Source organism: Microdochium trichocladiopsis (assembly GCF_020744255.1).
Source record: "Microdochium trichocladiopsis strain MPI-CAGE-CH-0230 chromosome Unknown B0I36scaffold_7, whole genome shotgun sequence".
Lineage (NCBI taxonomy): Eukaryota > Fungi > Ascomycota > Sordariomycetes > Xylariales > Microdochiaceae > Microdochium > Microdochium trichocladiopsis.
The window spans coordinates 2,443,515-2,462,031 of record NW_025763550.1 but is presented as its reverse complement, the minus strand read 5'-3'; the positions used below and the strand labels follow the sequence as shown (position 1 = coordinate 2,462,031).

The 18,517-nt window shown below is 56.8% G+C and overlaps 7 protein-coding genes across 7 annotated transcripts; 3 read left to right on the top strand and 4 right to left on the bottom strand.

Moving 5' to 3' along the window:
- Positions 1–16: 16 nt before the first annotated feature.
- Positions 17–2,170, bottom strand: B0I36DRAFT_365069 (uncharacterized protein; the record flags this gene model as incomplete). The annotated part of the gene is made up of 2 exons (XM_046159082.1): positions 17–1,721; positions 1,908–2,170. The coding sequence occupies 2 exons, from the start codon at positions 2,168–2,170 to the stop codon at positions 17–19; spliced, it is 1,968 nt and encodes a 655-aa protein (XP_046010740.1).
- A 1,235-nt stretch (positions 2,171–3,405) lies between these two features.
- On the bottom strand, positions 3,406–5,380 carry B0I36DRAFT_328297 (putative cytoplasm protein). The gene is made up of 3 exons (XM_046154577.1): positions 4,841–5,380; positions 4,147–4,537; positions 3,406–4,063 (listed from the first exon to the last, which is right to left on the bottom strand). Exons 1-3 carry the CDS (start codon positions 4,888–4,890, stop codon positions 3,746–3,748), a joined length of 759 nt encoding a protein of 252 aa, XP_046010739.1. The 5' UTR covers positions 4,891–5,380; the 3' UTR covers positions 3,406–3,745.
- A 2,784-nt stretch (positions 5,381–8,164) lies between these two features.
- Positions 8,165–8,712, top strand: B0I36DRAFT_246700 (uncharacterized protein; the record flags this gene model as incomplete). The annotated part of the gene is made up of 2 exons (XM_046150246.1): positions 8,165–8,243; positions 8,342–8,712. Coding segments are annotated over 2 exons (450 nt in total), but the record flags the coding sequence as incomplete, so codon positions are not given.
- A 557-nt stretch (positions 8,713–9,269) lies between these two features.
- On the bottom strand, positions 9,270–11,072 carry B0I36DRAFT_247691 (uncharacterized protein; the record flags this gene model as incomplete). Its single annotated transcript, XM_046150327.1, has 1 exon — positions 9,270–11,072. One exon carries the CDS (start codon positions 11,070–11,072, stop codon positions 9,270–9,272), a length of 1,803 nt encoding a protein of 600 aa, XP_046010737.1.
- Positions 11,073–11,329: 257 nt separating this feature from the next.
- Positions 11,330–12,908, top strand: B0I36DRAFT_328291 (PAP2 superfamily protein). The gene is made up of 3 exons (XM_046154576.1): positions 11,330–11,560; positions 11,691–12,508; positions 12,569–12,908. Exons 1-3 carry the CDS (start codon positions 11,498–11,500, stop codon positions 12,570–12,572), a joined length of 885 nt encoding a protein of 294 aa, XP_046010736.1. The 5' UTR covers positions 11,330–11,497; the 3' UTR covers positions 12,573–12,908.
- A 985-nt stretch (positions 12,909–13,893) lies between these two features.
- Positions 13,894–16,638, top strand: B0I36DRAFT_246304 (P-loop containing nucleoside triphosphate hydrolase protein; the record flags this gene model as incomplete). The annotated part of the gene is made up of 3 exons (XM_046150221.1): positions 13,894–15,074; positions 15,142–16,346; positions 16,412–16,638. The coding sequence occupies 3 exons, from the start codon at positions 13,894–13,896 to the stop codon at positions 16,636–16,638; spliced, it is 2,613 nt and encodes an 870-aa protein (XP_046010735.1).
- A 406-nt stretch (positions 16,639–17,044) lies between these two features.
- B0I36DRAFT_328288 (uncharacterized protein) lies at positions 17,045–17,649 on the bottom strand. The gene has a single exon (XM_046154575.1). It carries the CDS (start codon positions 17,443–17,445, stop codon positions 17,248–17,250), a length of 198 nt encoding a protein of 65 aa, XP_046010734.1. The 5' UTR covers positions 17,446–17,649; the 3' UTR covers positions 17,045–17,247.
- Positions 17,650–18,517: the final 868 nt, after the last annotated feature.

Sequence of the window (18,517 nt, the reverse complement as noted above, 5' to 3'; positions counted from 1 at the left end):
TGGTGGGGGAATCTACTCAGAGGCCACCGAAGAACTTTTCCTCCTCTTCGCCAATCCACGCCGACCTCTGTGCAATGTCCTCTGTAGACCAGACTCCCAGTTCTGTGACATATCCGTCCACGAGCCGCGACGGAACCCACTCAAAGTAGATGTTCTTCACAACAACTTGACTCTTCCGGGCGTCTTTCTCCGCACTCACACCGCTTCCTCGTCCATTGCGGCCGGTCAGACGAGACAACACTTCTTCGACCCTGGCGACTTTTGTGTCCGCATCTGAGGACCACGCGGCAGTCACTTCAGCGGCATCGTTCTCCTCGACAACATGGCCATCCTTCTCGCCCGACCTGGCGACTTTATCCGTCTCGCTCAGCACGACGACCCGGGGCGACGGCTTCACCGCAGGGTGTTCCTCAGAAGAAGAAGACGAAGACGACAGTTCCCGCGCACACAGCACCGCGGCAAGCGAGCCCGTCTTGTTGCTCACGTCCCCTCCGGCGCTGATGCGGTCTGCGCCGAGCAGGACCACGTCCACGCCGTCCCGCGCTGCATGCGAGACCGCGGCGTCCGGGAAGATGGAGATCTCTAGAGTGCCGCACCCTTTCTTCTTCTCATCCCCGGCGGGGCTGCTGCTGCTGCTGCTGGACTCTTTGTCGTTGCGAGCCTGAGTCTGCTGCTGTGTTTCTTCCAGGAGCTTGGCGGCGCAGGTGACGCCCTCGAACCTCGGGCGGGACTCAAGGATCCGGAGGTCCAGGTGTACGTCGCAAGTGCGCAGGATCTGGAGGAGGGAGCCCGTGATTGTGGAGCTCAGGGATAAGGTGAGGACCGATATTGCCGGTCTTTTGCCCCGGTTGGTGTCTGGACTCTGTTCTTGTTGTTTGTGAAGGGCGGCGTGCTTGTCGCGGATAAGCTGGGCTATGTAATCTTGGAACGACTGCTGGATAAGCGAAGTCGTGGCTGACCGCTCGGTGATTTGGTCGCTGAGGATTGAGAGAATCTGGTTCTGCTTCTGGGGAAGGGAAGTCGTCTCGTCGGCAACGACGGGCTCGATCCGGGCGAGGCTGGTCAGGATGGCGGACGTGATGGCCGCTCCCATGCTCGGGCGGCCATTGGCGCAGAGATGCCAAGCTGCCATTCGCAATGACTCCCAATACCTCTCACTCTCGTCATTATTGTCGTCTCCATTATCGACGTGGTAAATTCCCTGGGCCATGTCCATATGCTCCACCACGTCCTTCAGAATCATAACGGCGCGAGTGGCAAGCTGCCTGGCCCCGTTATCATGGTCATCCTTCAGCTCTCGCAGCCCAGCCATCAGCAACCTCCCGGCGACGGCCCCGAGGTCAGCAGCAGGCCACACGCGCCTCAGGCTCTTAGCCAGCTTCGGCACTCCGCCAAAGGCTTCGCTGTCACTCACGGCGAGCGGGTCGTGCCACTCCCACCCTTCATGCTCCCAGTCGATCGTGATGCGCTGCTCGCCCCTTTCCCCCCGCAGGCGCCAGGAGAACGGATGAATCAGCCACTCCCGGCCAATCTCATCATCGAGAAGCCGATATGGCTTGCCGGCGAGGATCAGCTCCAGGTCGTCGCGTTGTCGTTGGGGACTGCTCCCAGAAGATGCGACGAGACCGGTTTCCTCTCTAATCTCACGTATCGCGGTGAGCAGAGGATTGTTGTTGTCGAGGCTTGCGTCCATGCTCCCGCTGACTGGAGCGAGCTTATGCCTGGAATTTCATAAGTGAATTATCAGCCAACATGCCCTCATCGAGGTGCTTCAAGCGTAGGAAGATGACGAAACAAAGAATCCCAGCCTGGAGCCCGATTCCGCACGCTTGTTGTGTGCTCGCACGGCGATGCCACATGGATCCTTCCCGGAATGGCCGAAAACAGAGGCGAGATTATCGGCTTACTGGTATGTCCTCACTTTCCCACTCCGGCGGAAAAGGGCCACTTGTTCTATACTCGAAACAGGAGGCGTGTCCCCTGCGCCTGCATCATTCGCAGCAACATCGGGGGACGTCTTGAAAATGAACGAGGCCGCTACGACGCGCCGCGTGACACCAGCGTTCGTCGTTGTCGATGATGACGGCGCAGGGGCCGAGGTTGTTTGCATATCCCGACGTGCGTCTGGGAAGATGGCATCAGCTGCGCCACGAGACGCTGTGCTTGTCATGTTTGATGCGGCTTCTTCGAGAGAGGGTTGTGACGAGTTGCTGCGCGGTTGTAAAGTGACGGGCAAAAAGGCGAGACAGGATGAACATTCCAAATGATGTTGTCAGCGCTTTTGATAGCTGAGCACCGGAAGACTTTCAGGTCGGTACGAGAATACTGATCGCTTCAAGCTATGATTGTCGTTTTGTTCGCCGGTGGTGCTTGCCTTGGAGCAGCAAGTCTCGGCATGCTTCAGCGAGCCGGATCCTGCAGGCCTCAGTCGTCGTCGAGTTGAGCGTCAGGTTGGATGTTGCACTGGTGACGTCCGAGAGGAGGGTTGGAGAAGGGCTGATGTCAACGTACTTTGCTGCTGCACCTCCCCCTACCCCGCGTAAGTTTGCGCGCTTCAACCATTTGCGATGCGGCCTTCCTAAATCCGTTGCTCTCACAACGACGAGTTTTCAGATTTTGACGTACGGTGAAGACGCATAATACTTTATAATACTCATCATGAACCACTCGCCCATTGCCGTTGTTTTAAAAGCAACAACCACGACCGTCGACTGCCCTTTGCATTACTCCATTCTTTGCCCACACACGCTTTGTTCCATTCATTATGAAGACACAGGAGTTGTTTTGTGAATAATTCAATAGCACTTGTAGCCGCTTGGTCCCGCGCACGTGTCTCAAGGTCTCTCGCCCCAAAGTAACCTCCGAGTGAAGAGCAACCCAAGCCCGCAAAACCGCGAAGCCAGTGCAGCATGCCAAAGACAAGTAACTATGACCATCCGCTACTGATGACACACATGGGGGCGAGCGAGACCTGCCTTTTCGTAAGCCCTCCCTCCCCGAATTTGAAGCTGACTTATCAGAGATAGTTGGTCAGAGTGCCGGGTATGTGGAACATGCATGCACGCCTCTCGGCAGTGGCAACCCCGGGCAGCGGGAAATAGATAAAGGCTCCTCTTTTTCTTTATTCCTCTTCCGTCGGGTACCTTGCATGACGATGATGGTGGCGATGAGGCCGATGATGACGATGATCAGGCATTGAAGATATTGCCCCACCTTTCCCCTCCCCTCGAACGACGAAAAACCTTGACGAGATCGAACACAACAATGACGGCAACGAGGGGAATATTACCGCCCTATGAACAGGGATTGATAGCTGCCTTTTAAACTGGTGACCGGGGTCTGCTTGCGTGAGTGCAGTGGGTTCATTTATCAATCAGCAAATGCAACAAGTTGTTGTTCAAGGTTATTGTGTAAGGACAGAAATGCTATTGGAATGTGACGAGCGCATGATTAAGCGATCGGTATCTACAGCGGACATGCAGCATTTTCAGTCAAATTGGACAGCCTGGGACACGCACGAAAATCTTCCCTTGCGCATCAATGAAGACCGTGGAATCAGAAAGAGCAGGCGCAGTGCAGTTCTTCCAACTTGGTCGTTCACTTTGCCCCGGTTTGGTACGAAAGCGAGTAACCCCACCTTCAATTCACATTCTGCAATCCCATCTTCTTTCACAGATTTCTTTGTATTCACTGGGGTAATTGCCTTGGAACTATCAGGAGACTAAAAAAAATCGTCATGCTGCGTCTACAACCAAGTGTTGAACCAGGTGACGGCCTGGATAAAGGCCTGCTCCTTGGCGAAACGGGCCTGCTTGCTGCTGAGCTCGGCGCGGACGGCGAAGCCGTGCTCAACCTCGGAGTAGAGGTTGATCTGGTAAGGGTCGCCCTTCTCCTTGAGGATGATCTCGGACTTGTGGCGTAGCTCTGTGGTGAAGATGTTGTCGATCTCGGCGGCGGCGATGGAGAGGGGCACGTTGAAGGCCTTGAGCTCGTCCTCGGAGACGAACGAGGGGTGGGCAAAGAAGCCGACGTTGATGCCGTCCTTGACGTGGCGGGCGAGTGGCTATGAATTAGAGGGTGGTTAGTGACAATGGTTCTTATTTGACCAGGAGGACGACGGCGTGCACAGAGATCGAGGCAGCTTACCTTGGCACCAAAGCAGTAGCCGGCCGAGGCGATCTTGGTGACGCCCTTCTCGGACTTGAGCCAGTTGATGGCTTCGACGACGATGGGGTCGACAGCCTCAGGAGTGTGAGGGTTCTTGCCGTCAGACCCCTCACCCAACCACTTCATGATGTCGAAGCCGGGGGCGCCCATGGCTTCGGTGGTGAGCTGGTCACCATTGAAGAGATCGGGAATGACACAGAGGTAGCCATTGGCAGCGTACTGGTCAGCCACCAGCTTGCTGTTCTGCCAGATGCCGAAGATGTCGGCGAGGTAGAGGACCGCGGCGCCGGCCTGGGCCTTGGACTCCTCAGGCACGGCAAGGTATGCATCGCGGTTGCCAATCTTGATGATGGAGCCAGTGGGGGTTCCTCTGCGAGGTTGAGAAGAGCTTGGGTTAGCTTGGCTCGTCTTCTCAAAATCTCCACACAGGTGACAGCGACACCGGCGCAGCTGCTTCGACACGGCCGCTCAATTCAGCAGCATCTGGGCAGCGGCGCCCGAGTGAAGCTTTGGGTGCTTGTGAATGCCCGCGAATGATCTCTGCGCAAGGCATTGCAGGTTCCCAGAGATAACTCGGTCTGTCTACCCAGACTAATTGGCTTGGACTAGCCCGAGCTACAGATCGGCAATGTGCCCGACTATCCTGGCAGATGAGCTGGAAAAACCAACTTACTCGTGCTTGACGCCGACAATGCAGCAAGCTCCGGGCGGGTTAGAAGCCATGATGAGCAGAATATGGTTCAGATTGCAGCGAGTATAGAAGTAAGTGACGAGGGCGAGCAAGAAAGACCGAGCAGACTTGGGAGGAGAGGTGGTCGCGAGGAAGCGCCAAGAAGCAGCCGGAGCTGTCCCCAAGACCCCTCTTATACGCCCCACGAGAGGAGAGGCAGGCAGGCGGACTCGTCGCTCAGTGACGACGCGGGACCTTCTCCCCGGTTGTCGAGGGGCCCGGCGTGTGTGTCGGAGGCGGGTGGACCTTTCCCATGGCTTACAAAACCTGGAGACGTCACTGTTCCGCGCGCGCGGTGCCTCTGTTTGGCCCCGGGCCGGGGTCTCTGCCGGCCTTCGGTGCTGCCCCTCACCCCTGGCCAGCCGACGGCCCCGGGCGAGTTAGCGAGGCCGACCACACCCCCGCCTGACAAAGTCAAGATAACCGAACCATCGCATCTTGCAGTGTGCATCACGGCCACAACAGATGTGTGTGCGTGTAACAAGATTCGCCAGGCAGGCAGGCAGGCAGGCAGGCAGGCAGGCAAAGCTGCGTCAGCTGTAGCCTCCTTATCATCATCAACGCGCGAGATGACGCTCACAGGGTGCCAGCCTAGAATGCAACGCAAAGCACCACGGGGCCGTGGTTCGGTGCCGGGCCGTAGATCGGTGCCGAAGCATAATAGTCCAACGGGCAGGGTGTGGCAGGGGAGACATCTCCATACCATTCAGGCTCGCCAGCATCGCTCTTCTATCACATCTACGTACCATGGCCTCCTCGCATGCTCTCAGCAGGAACAAGGCCCCAGACCGGGGACCTGCACCGCTGCTTTTCGTATCCCTGCAAGTGAGCCACTTGGCCCAACCGAGCATGGTGTAGTAGGACTATATCAGGAAACTCTACTAGGCAAAGGGGAGTCTGGCCCGGGATTCATTATGGTCAGGGCTTGCAGCCATGTCGAGACTAAGAAGTGCATATGCAGTCATGCTTCTGCACCTTGCGAAGCTTGGACTATCTGCTCGCAGGCATGGTATTTTGCATCCAGAATAGAGAGACTTCCTCGTGGTGATTTGTGGAGCCTTGGAGGCGGCAATGACCGTCCATTAGCTTCAGGTAGTCTTGCCCGAAGCGCCTGCGGTCCTCGACTCTGACACGGGGATGTTTTCGCCTACAAATACAGGTAGGGTGGCGTGCGGAGAGGACTTCCGCAGCTTAAAGGTAAGAAGGGGCTGCAAACCTCTAACTCCACGGTGCTTGAGCCCCTGCATCACCCTGAGTTACTGCAGCCAATGGCAGTTCTGGAAGCACGTCCCGAGGAGCTTGTGTTGTCTGCGCGTCCTCCTTTGAGCCTGCTTTGGCAGTGGCCTGTCTTCAGTGCTTTGACGAAGCACGCCTAGTTTCGAGCACCTTCATATAGTTCTTTCGTGTTTCACCGAGCGTAGAATTGCATGGATGGACACGTCTAGAACCATCAAGCCTACTTACTTTGCAGGCCTGACATAAGGGTTCGATGCTGAACTCGACTGTCTTCTGCACCGACTCTCTGGGTTGGCAGTGCCCTTGCGTGGCAATTTTATCGCCCTCGGTAACCTTTGTCTTGTCGTGCAGAGTGCGACGAGCTCTGGATTGCCTCGACAGGCGTCGAATGTCACGCATGCTGGGTCGATGACTTTCGCACTAGGAGCCATTATGGCGAACACCATCTTGGAGGTCTTTGCCGCCCTGAGGTGATCCTGCTCGAGGTGCTGTTGCTTCTGTGTGGGGCAAGGTCGACGATATAATTGCTGCTTTGCTTGTCGATTCTTGCCCCACGCCAGTGTCGTACGGATGAGTACTAAAACCATGGTTTGGAGGCCGAGCTTTTGGGCTTGAGAGGGGGCCACTTTCCGCAGCAGCATCTTTGCGTTGTCTCGAGGACTCTATGGCATTCACTCGCTTGTCGATGCCATCCTGCTAGTGTACGAGAGTCAAGTTCAGCCATAAAAGTGGTATGGATATGGCCTCGAGTAGCCTGATTCGCCGTGATCGTCGTGGACTGGCTTCTGCCTCGGTATCCACGTAGAGGAGGCCAGACTCGATGAGACTCTGTTGTGTCGGCCAACGAAGCTTGTAGTCTGGGTCGTTTCGCCGTCTCCGTAGCAAGCTCCATGACCCCATTGTGCTGGCCACACTCTCTGGGCCGTGGGAAGTGTGCATCAACTCTTGCCGGTAAGGAAAGCGCGGCCTGTGGCTAAGGGTGAAAGGATCGCGGAATAACACTAATTTCAGACGCAGATAAGACGGGGTTGTCTCTCAAAGTAATTGTTGGCTTGTAGGTTATGGCGAGGGGAAAGTCTTGCAGCGAATGCACAACGGCGAGCACAAGGCGTTTGCTTGGGAGCATTCATGCGACGGTTCTAGGGTCATTCTGCAGGAACTCTGAGTGCGAGGCAGGTGCAAACTGGCATGAATCAATCAGCGTATTGCCATCTCGATTGAGCGGGCTATTTCTCAAAGTTTCAAAAGAAAACACACAAATCTCCTGCTGAAAAAAGGTCAGCAACTGAAAAAGAAGCACTCGAATTTGAGAGATGAGCAGAGCCCTGAGCTTCTATCTGTGATATGGACTTCCGTGTTGCAGAGCATGCAATGTGGGCTGATGGAGAATGTGGCGTCATGCTGGTGAAGGTGTGGCTGCCCCGATAATCCACAATCTCAGCCACATTATTGGATCGCCAGAGGACACAGAGTGGGGTGGCGCATGAGGACGAACGCACGGCCAGTGAGTGCAGCGTTGGAGTGACGTGAGTCACGGGAATGTGGGCATGTGAGGCAGGCGCACCTTTCTCCAGCAGCACAGCCGTGGTTTTTTCGAGGCAGGACCCCACTCACACCCCAGGGCTTGCACTGGCCCTGCAAAACAGAGGGGGCAAACACCGTCGCGCTGCTGCCGCCCGCCAGACCAGACTCGGCGGCACTCGACACTAACTATTTGATCATTTCACGGCCCCATCCAGTCGCCTCTTCTCGAATTGACGACCTCCTGCCCTGATCTCATCACCACCCAACACTGCACTCGACCTCGACCTCGACATACACATCGATTTTCCGGTCCGTGAACAGTCGCCAACATGCCCAAGAACAAGGGAAAGGTATGCGCCCGCCTCCAGCACTCCGACGCACAACCCCGCCCTGCAATACCCCTCCGTACTGCTTCCTTTGGCCGTTGCGGCAGGCAGATCGGAATTGCACACTTCGGCTGCCAACAGAGTAATCAGCGCTGACATTGCCGTTCTTCGCGTATAATAGGGAGGCAAGAACAGGAGACGTGGAAAGAACGAGAGCGACAAGGACAAGCGTGAGCTCGTCTTCAAGGAGGATGGCCAGGGTTAGTACACCAATTTATTACCCCCAAATGCTCCAGACGCGAGGTTGTGCACCGTAGATGCACGCCTGTTTGCAACACATCACTGATATTTCGCACAGAGTACGCCCAGGTTGTTCGCATGCTCGGAAACGGTCGCCTTGAGGCCCGTGCCTTTGATGATGCCAACACGATGCGTCTTGTACACATCCGTGGAAAGCTGAGGAAGAAGGTCTGGATCAACAACGGCGACATTATCCTTCTGTCACTACGCGAGTTCCAGGACGAGAAAGGCGATGTCATCATGAAGTACTCCGCAGACGAGGCCAGAAACCTCAAGGCCTACGGCGAGCTCCCGGCCAACGCCAAGATCAACGAGACCGACCTCATGGGCGAGGTTGGCGACGACGATGCCGGCTTCGAGTTCGACGAGGACAGAGACGAGGACGAGGACAGCAGCGATGACAAGGAGCTCAACGTCGACGACATTTAAACCAACCACGGCGGCGTCCTGCTTCTTCCCTTTGCATCCCGGCCTGCTTTCAATCACGTCTGGGGCTTTTCACGAGGATTACGACCGACATGATACGCCGAAGAGGCAAGCGGAGACAAGTGGCCACACATTTTGGATGATGACATTTCATAAACATCGACTTGTGTGTATCGTCTAGTTCGCACGCCATGTATTCACCATGAGGGAAACATGGCTCGTTTTTGCGCATGTTGCCACACCACAAATGGAAACGGGCAATGCTCCAGCACAGCGAAACGGAGCATCTGGGTTTTTGTCTTTTGGGTCTCTCGGGTTTCTAGAACGGTCATGCTTGCTAGCTAGTCTGACATGGTTGACAAAAGAATTGTGCCTTACCTCGACCTTGAGTATCTTATGCTCGCACGAGAAGCCGGAATTCGTGGCAACCAAGCTGCTATCACGTGCAAGATGTCGATATGTGACTATGGTACACAAATATGTTGGGAGCCGTATCAGAGACACGGCGAGTCTGACTCGAGAGTCTCAGGTTTCTGTGATTAAACGCTCTGAATCTATGCCTAGGCTGCATCTTTCTCATGCGCAGGCGCGGCTGCAGTTGGCTGCTGCGGTTTCTCCCGCGCAGCGAGCAGATGGCTAAGCAGCCCATCCTTGCCCACCTTCATGGCCTGCTCAAGCTCCCTCTCCTCTTCGCGCAGCATGGCGCGTCCACGCTCCACCTTCTTCGCCGCGCGCCGCTTCTCCTCCGCGACCACACGCTCCCGCTCCTCCAGCGCCTTTTCCCGCTTGCGCCGTTCCTCCCTCTTCTTTCGCGAGACCTCGTCCTCTTCCGCCTCCGCGGCGTCCGGTGGCCCGGCTAGAGTCTGCAGGAACGCGGCGATGAGCGGATCGCGCGTCTGTGGCGGGAGGCTGATGTACCGCACGTCCGTGAGGACTTGGCCCGGCAGGTTCTCCACGGGTGTCTGGTTGTTCAGATCCTTGAGCGGCACGGCCCGCAGCAGTGCGGTCAGGTCCTTGCGGAGAGTGTCCTGGGGAAGCTTGAGCCGCGCAATGTGGTCGCGATAGAGCTTCTCCCTGTCCTTGTCAGTCATGCTGGATGACCGCATGGGCTCCTCGCGCTTGTATTTCCGCTTGAACTCGGGCCAGTATAGCTTCGGCGTGGCCTTTTCCTGCAGGAAGGCGAGGTACGGGATCTTCGGGTCGCTCTGGGCCTCGCGCTCGCGCTGCTCCTTGAGGATTTGGATCTTCTCGCGTGACCATTCGTCCCACACCTCGCGGCGGGCCTTTGTCGTCGGCATCACCGTGTACCTCGGGTCGTCAAACACCTTGCCCTCCTCGATGAGCTTCTCCCACGGTGAGAAGGGGTTGATGCCAAAGTCGTTGAGCATGTCCTTGAACAGCTCGCGCGCGTCCTCGTCGCTGAGCTGCTCCCCCTCGGCGCCCTCGGGCCAGTCTTCGGGGTTGCCGTCGTCGTACTCGCCCGGGTCGAGGCCGTAGTCCTCGCCCATCGCTTGTAATTGGAAGGCGATGTCGTCTTCGTTGAATTCGGCAGGCAGGTCGTCTTCCGTGGGTTCTTCGGTCCGCTGGCGCTTGTTTGGGTGCTGCCGCGCTGGGTCGTCGTCTTCATTTTCGTGGTCATTATCCCCGGCGCCCTCGTCCTCGTCGTCGGTGACCTCGACTTCTTCGTAGTCTGAGCCCAGCTCTTCTCGTTCCTCCTCTTCCTGCTCCTGCTCCTGCTCTTGTGGCTGCGCCGCCTTCGCAGGCTGGCCCGGACCTTCGGGCACCTCTTTGCCTGCAGCCTTCTCTTTCACGCCGTTAATGTCAAGCTCCAGCACACCCTTCATGACCTTCTCTGGTATGCGCCAGTAGCTAGCATTCTTGACTGGGTTGTAGGCAAACCTCCGCCCGTACTTGGTGTACACCAGAACCCAGGGCTCGCAGCCAGGGATAGCGACCCGACTCCTCGGCTTGTCTGTCGGCTGCGGCCGTGGCCGGTTCTCCCGCCCATCTGGCCCTCCGTGGTGTCCGCCTCGGCCGCCACCACCACCCTGTTGGTTCTGCGCCTGTCTTTGCCGAGCAGGGTCGTAGGCTGCGAGGAAGGCGTTGGCGGTCGCCGGGTCGGCGAGGTTCGGTACGGAAGAGTACTGGAAGAATTGCTGGTGCGGATCTGAGGCAGGCGCCGCTCGCGGCGGAGGTGGAGGTACAGGAGCAGCGGCAGCTGCTGCTGCTGGCCGCTTGTAGGTCGACTCTTTCGTCTCGCTGTTGTAGTAGTATGTGTGGCCGGTCGGTGCCTTGTGTTCGGTCCATCCCGGGGGAAGCGGCGGCGGGAGGTTTGCGGAGGGTTTGTAAGTCGACTTCAACATGTTGTCTGTGAATGTGCAAGAGACGGAGAGCGATGCGCCAGGCGCTGTTCACTGGGAGCGAGTGATCTCCAGCGCAGGGTACTTGGGATTCTTGTCGATCCAGAATAGCTGTGTTCGTACAAGGCGGTCGTGCTGGCAAGTCTGGATTGTGAAAGACTTAAAATCTGGGAGAGCTCCCGCCGAGGTCACAGGGATCTACATTTCTGGCTGGGCAGGGACGGCTTGATTGGCTGCAGGATGCGTTGCTGCGCTAGGGAGAGCCCTGTGCTCTCCGGCCCGCTTGGTTTGTGGGTGTGTGTGGCCAGACACTCCATTGTCCACAAGCTCCCACCTGTCCCGCTGGCAGAACCCTCCGTGTCTTCTTGACCATTCCCGCGATGTTTTGGTCTGCCTTCCGTGCAGCGCGGACCTGGTGACTAGAATCAATGGCACCGCCAGGCAGTCCCAACGGGGGCGGCATCCTCGGGGCGCTGTCCAGGTTCTGGAACGTAAGTCAATGGCAGCCTCGCACACAGCCAGACACCTCTGGTCTCCCATATCCCATCCGCACAGTTGCCAGAACGTCGATGATCATGACGTAGACAAAATGCGCTGACCACGATGCTACACAACAAACAGCGGACATACGCCCCCGACTATCTGGGATTCGCTGGCCTGCTCGCGGCCTACCTCCTCATCCAGTTCTTCGTCGAGCCTTTCCACCGCATGTTCTTCATCAACGACCTCCGCATTGCCTTCCCGCACGCAGAGATCGAGCGAGTACCCGTGTGGCTCAACTTTGTCTACGCCCTGTTCATACCTCTCGGCTTCCTCTTCGTCTACAATTCGATCTCGCGGGCCACGTTCCACAAGCACCACAACACGATCCTCGGCCTCGCCGTCTCGCTGATCCTCGCATCGTTCCTGACCGACATTGTCAAGAATACCGTGGGCCGGCCACGCCCCGACCTGATCTCGCGATGCAAGCCCAGAGCTGGCACGAAGCCCAACGTGCTGGTCACAATCGACATCTGCACCGAGACCGACCACCACACCCTCCACGACGGGTGGCGCTCGTTCCCGTCGGGGCACTCGAGCTTCTCGTTCGCCGGCCTCGGATACCTGGCATTGTTCCTCGCCGGACAGCTCCGGATCTTCCGCGACAAGAAGGACCTGGGACGCGCCCTGGTCTGCCTGGCCCCGCTCGTCGGCGCAGCCATGATCGCCATCAGCCGGTGCCAGGACTACCGGCACGATGTCTATGACGTCTGCACGGGTACACTACTGGGGTTCACGGTGGCATTCTTCACGTACCGCAGGTACTGGCCGAGGCTGAGCAGCCGCGAGTGCAACGAGCCGTACCCTGCACCTGGCTCTGCGGAGATGGACGAGCGGCAGGGATGGAGGCGTGTGCGGGACGAGGAGGACGGGGGGCCTATCATTGGGCGGAACGTTGAGTACGAGATGGCTTCCCTGCGCAATGGCGGATAGCACAATAAACTGACAGCGGTGAGCAGCTAGCGACGTTTGGGACCATAGAGGTGTGCAAAACACATGAGGATACATATGTGACCCGTCACACCTGATTTTACTATGATGAAAGATCAGAATAGACTGGGTATGGCACATGTACATGTGTTCTATTCGAATTCTTGCAGCAATGCGTGTGCGCACATCGAGGAAGGCCTGTCGGCTAGTACAAAGGTCCATTGCTTGTCGTGTCTATGCCATAGAGTCGATTAAGCTTGCAGATCACCCATAAATAAGATATCTTGCACAATTCTATTGCGTCGCAACGTGAATGAAGAACTTGTGAGACTTGTGAGATCCTCGCGAGGTGCGCGCTGCAGTCTTGGGGATGACCTTAGCACAGATGTTGTCAGACAGCCCACCATTTCTTCAACCAGATGCCACAGCAGACTGGCAAACACGCTCGACGCCCAAGGCCATTACGCACAGGCCATTCACGCAGCGCCATACTAATTGCGACGCAGCTGCGTGAATGGGCGAGTGGCCCAGCTTCGAGACAGGGGTGCCGCCCGCTCCCAGCCCCCTGAGTTGCCTCTGAAACCCGCCCTCCCGACTTAGATCACACCTGTTAGCAGCTCACCCAGACTTTGGCTTGTGGCGCTAACAGTCACTAAGATCCGCCCGAGTGTCAACTCTTCGCATGCTCCGGCAGACCCTCAGGAAGAAGAAACGTCCACCCAGTCAAGTGCCTCGCTAGGCAGATATCAGACTCTCATTGCACCAACTCACTCAATTGACCATTGCCAGTCCCAGAACATAATCGCCCGGTCTGAAGCTGCACTTTGGCAAGTGAGGGACATCGTCAATACCACATTGCATCCTTCCTTACTGCCGTTCTGCTGCAGTGCAAGGAGGCATCGTCGTCTTGTCTCAACACCCGCCACCAACAATAACCACACACCTACCTCAGTCATTGAGTATCATTGGCAAAGCCTCACTGAGTTCTGTTGCACAAGATCGATCCCGCCAATATCACCTGCCCGTCACCATGCCCTCACGGGTGACGAGGCAAGCAGCCATCAAAGCTGAGGTGCCTGACGGCGCAGACATGGCTGATCGTACGCGGTCCCCGTCTGCAACTATACCCCGTCCACGGACTCCGCCGCCGCCGCCGCCAGCAGCAGCACCCTCACTTCGCCCTGATCAACCGCTAGACATGCAGTCAGCTGCGATGTCATTCGCACGATCGGGAGCCCGTAAGTTCAACACTGCAATGAGTTCCTCTTGACACCTTCTTGACACCAGGACTTCGTTGTTGAGACTATTTGCTAACATCACAACAGCATCTGTGGAGACACACACAAGAACGAGAATGGACCAGACGCCGCTCTTCCTGGAAACTAGGATTCGCCAGGCCGGACGGCAGCACACTCCAGCCTCACCACTCGGTCACGATGCGAGCACTCACCAGGGCAGCTTCGCCAGGCCAGCTTTTGCTGACATCGGCGCAAAACTGAAGGCATGCAACGACACGCTCGGAAACCTGCAGCAGCTCGGCATCCAGCATGTCGCAAAGCTTCCCGAGCTCGTCCTCGTCGGAGATCAGTCGGCAGGCAAGTCCAGCCTCATGAGCGGCTTGGCTGAGCTCAACCTTCCCAGAAGCGGTGGTGTCTGCACTCGCTGTCCTATTCACATCAGAATGGCGTCGAGCAACGTCGAGAACTTTAGTTGTACAGTATCTCTGCAGCTCGACTACGACTACAAGCCGCATGGCCGTATCCGTGTTTCAGACGTCACGAAAAACAACCCCTTTCCTCCCTGGGTGAAGAAACCGGTCCGCGAGACCAAGTTTTTCAAGTCCATCGAAAAGCCCGACGACACGGAGATCGAAGAGATTCTCAAGTGGGCGCAGGTCGCAATCCTCAACCCGAACCAGAACCCTGAGCTCTTCGTACCTGGAGAAGGCGCGATCACCAAGGAAGTCGATATTGACCGGGCAAAAGACCACACCGATGCTCAATTTTCCCCCAACATTGTGGCTTTGGAAATGAAGGGACCGGGCTTGCCCGACCTGAGTTTTTATGATCTCCCTGGCGTGTTCCTGTCCCCTGGAAACGAGGAGGATGAGTACATTGTCAAGGTCGTTCAGAATCTGGCCAGCGCTTACATTCAGCGGGAAGAGGCTATTATCATGTGGGCAGTCCCTATGAACCATGATCTTGAAAACTCGATCATCTTCCCAATCATCCGCAGAGCTGGCGCTCAGAATCGCACCATCGGCGTCATCACAAAGGCCGACATGTTACAAGAAAGTAACGTGAAGCAATGGCTCGATGTTGTGGAGGGCAAGAAGCAACGTGTTAAGCATGGTTACTTCATGACTTCCCTGCCTCCGGACCAGCCACTTGAAAAGGGAACTCATTGGGAAGAGTCGTTCTTCCAGGGCGGAGTCAGCACCTGGCCGAGGGAGTTTGAACCATATGTTAACCGCTGCGGAGTCGACCCTTTGCGCAACTACATTTCACTTCAGCTCGGGGAAGCCTTTAGCAGAAGGTAAGTTTCTCTGCTTCCACCGTGCTCAGAGGGACTTTGGGCGATTTGCTTACATATGGAATTACAGTTTGCCGTTCATCAAAGTGAAAGTCCAGCAACGTTTGCAGGAAATTCAAGAACAACTGAGTCACTTTCCTGAACTGCCTAGCAACGTCGAGTACGAGGTTATGAGCAGCTTCGGCAGCTTTCTGCGTCAAGTCAAGGCTGATGTGAAGGACCGGCAAATGTCGTCAAAGTGGGATCAGCTGAACGAACATTTCAAAGCTTGCATCATCAAAGCTAAGCCAGGTTGTAACGTAACCGAGGAGCCTCAGACGATCGAGCTCATGGACTCCGACGCTGACAGTGTGGCCAACACACCTTCGAAGCGTCCACGCGCCAGCGACTCAACAATCCGGACTCCGGCATCAAAACGCCCACGACCAGACATTCCCTCTGCGGCAGGAATGACTCCAATCAAGCTTGAGCCAACGGCGAACACCCCAATCCGTCAACCCTCCATGCGACCAACCCCACCACCGGACCCGTCACCATTCGCTCGCTTCGCGAAGCTTGGCCGTGGAGGTCTTGATCTGCGCGAGATCCGTCAAGTCATCCTTGACCAGAAGAAAGCCGGAATGCCCGCTGATCTTGTACCGGAGAGCGTGTACGAGTTCTTCTCGCTTCGTGCGGTGCGCAAATGGCGAGAGCCACTCGAGATCTACCTCGAGAAGACCCGGGAGCTTCTGCTCAAAAAGCTCGAAGCTGCTCTGGAAAACTCTCTGAAGGATTTCAAATCGCGACTTCTCTACAAGGAGATGAGTACGCACCTGCGAGCCTTCCTTGACGACCAGGAGAGTCTCCAACGCGCGAGGCTCTTTGAGCTATACGACTCCGAGTGCTACCAAATGTTCACCATGACCAACGACATCTGTGATCAATTCCGTACCCAGGAGCTCGACATTATCGAGCGTGCAAGAGCCTACGAGCGCCTGAAAGCCAACGCCCTGCTTCCGTGGGATGTGAAGCGCCCCGACCCAGCTACCATGTCCTCCGAAGCTAAGGTCAAAGAGCGCAAGATGCTGGCCGAGGGCATCGCCAAGATCCCATGCAGGGACCAGTTCGCAACCGAGATCAAGGTGGCAGCCCACGTGCGGGCATACTACCTCACGGCTGCCACGTTCTTTGTCGAAGGTGTGACGAAGGACGTCAATTCCCGGTTGTTCCGATCCTTCACGCTTGATGCCCTTGACCGATACCTCGGTGAGAAGCTCGGTATCATGCCATTTGGTAGTAAGTCTCACCCAACCCCCCCTCCCTAGACCTCTGTGAACTATCGCTTACCACATCTTCTTTAGCACGCGAGGCCTATGCACGACTCATGGAGGAGGACGCCGCAACCGCAAGGGAGCGAGAGAATCTGAAGAAGGAGCTGGCAAAGCTCGAGCGTGCCATGCACAGCATCAATGAGCTCGAGAGCGAAGCCAGTAGCATCGATGTTGACAGTGAGGTTCATATGCTCGACACCAGCTTCCTCCCGACTTACACCGAGGACGCCGACGATGAAGACATGGGGATGGCATGATTTCACTAGACGGGACGCTGTCTTCTGCCGCGGTCGTGCGCAGATATCGCCCAGTGACGCTGCGGTCTTGCATTGCGAGGCGCCAAGACGAAGCACCCACGCAGCTTGTTGATACCCATTTCTGTTTGTTTTTTTCGCCGGCTGTGATGGCCACTGTGTTTCTGGACGGCGTTTGGAATCTCCGCCAGGTGCTGTGGCGCAGCAGACTTTGTACTTGCAATTCATTTCGGTCCGGATAGCGCGACGTCGCTTTGATCGACAAGGGCTATACGAAAGGATGAGAAGGCATCCTGGGGGCGTGGCGTTTCGGGCCCTTACATGCGCCTGTCGGCCTTGGACAATGCAGTCTGGGGCTTGCAAGACAGGCTTGATTTTCTGTAGACCAGTGTAGTCTGGTAAATAATGAAAGCTGACACCTGCCCTGAAGATCTCCAGCTGAAACTATCCTGAAGCCGTCGGTGCTCTCTCGACCGCAAGTCGAATCGACGCTTAGCACAAGATCGGGACGCCCTGCCGACCATTACGTATTGCATGGTCAGTGGCTTACGACCAACATCGGCCGGGTCAGGCACACGATCGCTGGCAGTCAATGCAGGATAGGCCGATCGATTAATTTATCTGGAAGCAAGTATGATGTGCAATAAGGAACTGGCTAGGCACAACAGACGCCCAACCAAATCCCAGCGGCAGCTCCCATACATCCCTGGTGCCTTGGCATAACACGAATCCTTCGTGCGGACTTCTCGCTCTTGAAACGCCATGCTTGCACCGCTGGAGGCACTCTCTCAGCCTCGTGCTGTCCCACATGTTCAGCCGTCTTCACATGCCGGACAGCTATCACCCAGGCATTCAAAGTGGACCACCTGCTCCGGATCCTACAGTGTTATTCGCGAATCGCGGTTCGGTTATCGTGCTCTGCACGGACGGCTCTCGTGCGCGCAGGAGGAAGACTTGCCAACACACAAGCTCGTGATCACGAGGCCCCTCTGTGCTGATCACTGCAGGAAAATTGGTCACAGTGAGAACGAGTACTGCAGGCAGACACGCCCCCGGCTTACATGCATGCATGATCGCCCAACAGGCTCTGATCTGGGGCACGACGAGACGAGGTCGACCTAGAGTGCTCAACCGGAAGACTCCGCCACCGGGTCCGCTCGCATATCGTTCCGCGTCCCGCATTCACGCAATGTTCGTCCGGGGTACTGGCAACATGCTCCGGGCCCTAGGCAGGCAAACTGGGGGGCAGGGCGGCCCTAGCCAACCATCTTGAGAGAACAGCGCTGGGGTGATTAGCTAGCAGCTGCATAAGCCCCTCCCATAAGGCTTCTGGTTCCTGGCAGGGATCCTGATGCGAAGCCAGAACCACCGCCATGCGAGGTCCGGCCGGAAGCACACCCCGGATGTGGCCGCTTCGCCAGCCAACACAGACAGGCATCATTACGCTTCCGAGTTGCGTGCAGTTGTCACCCAGGCGAGACTTTGCTGCGCGTCAACCGACCGCCGCTAGGTTCTAATGGGGACCAGGGAGGATGGCGCGAGAAGACAACCCCCCTGTGCAAATGGCACGCACTGGCCTTCGCAGTGTCGCACAGATGTGCGGCAGCTCGCCGCATCTTGCCTCTTGCGCGCAATATGCCAATTGTCTGAGGGTGAGGACAATCACAGCTTCGCCTGTGTCTCTGCGTCGTCTCAGACCGAGACGTCTGTGACAGAGAGGTGTTGTTGGAGACCAGTGCAGAACAAGGCCTACAAGATCGAAACTCCCAAACGAGGCGTCGACAGGGGTTGTCGCGTTTTCCCGCTACGGCTGTGTCGGCTCCGCGGGCCGCTTTGGGAATCCCAGGATGCCCCAGACTCTCCAACCAGATGGCTTTGACGG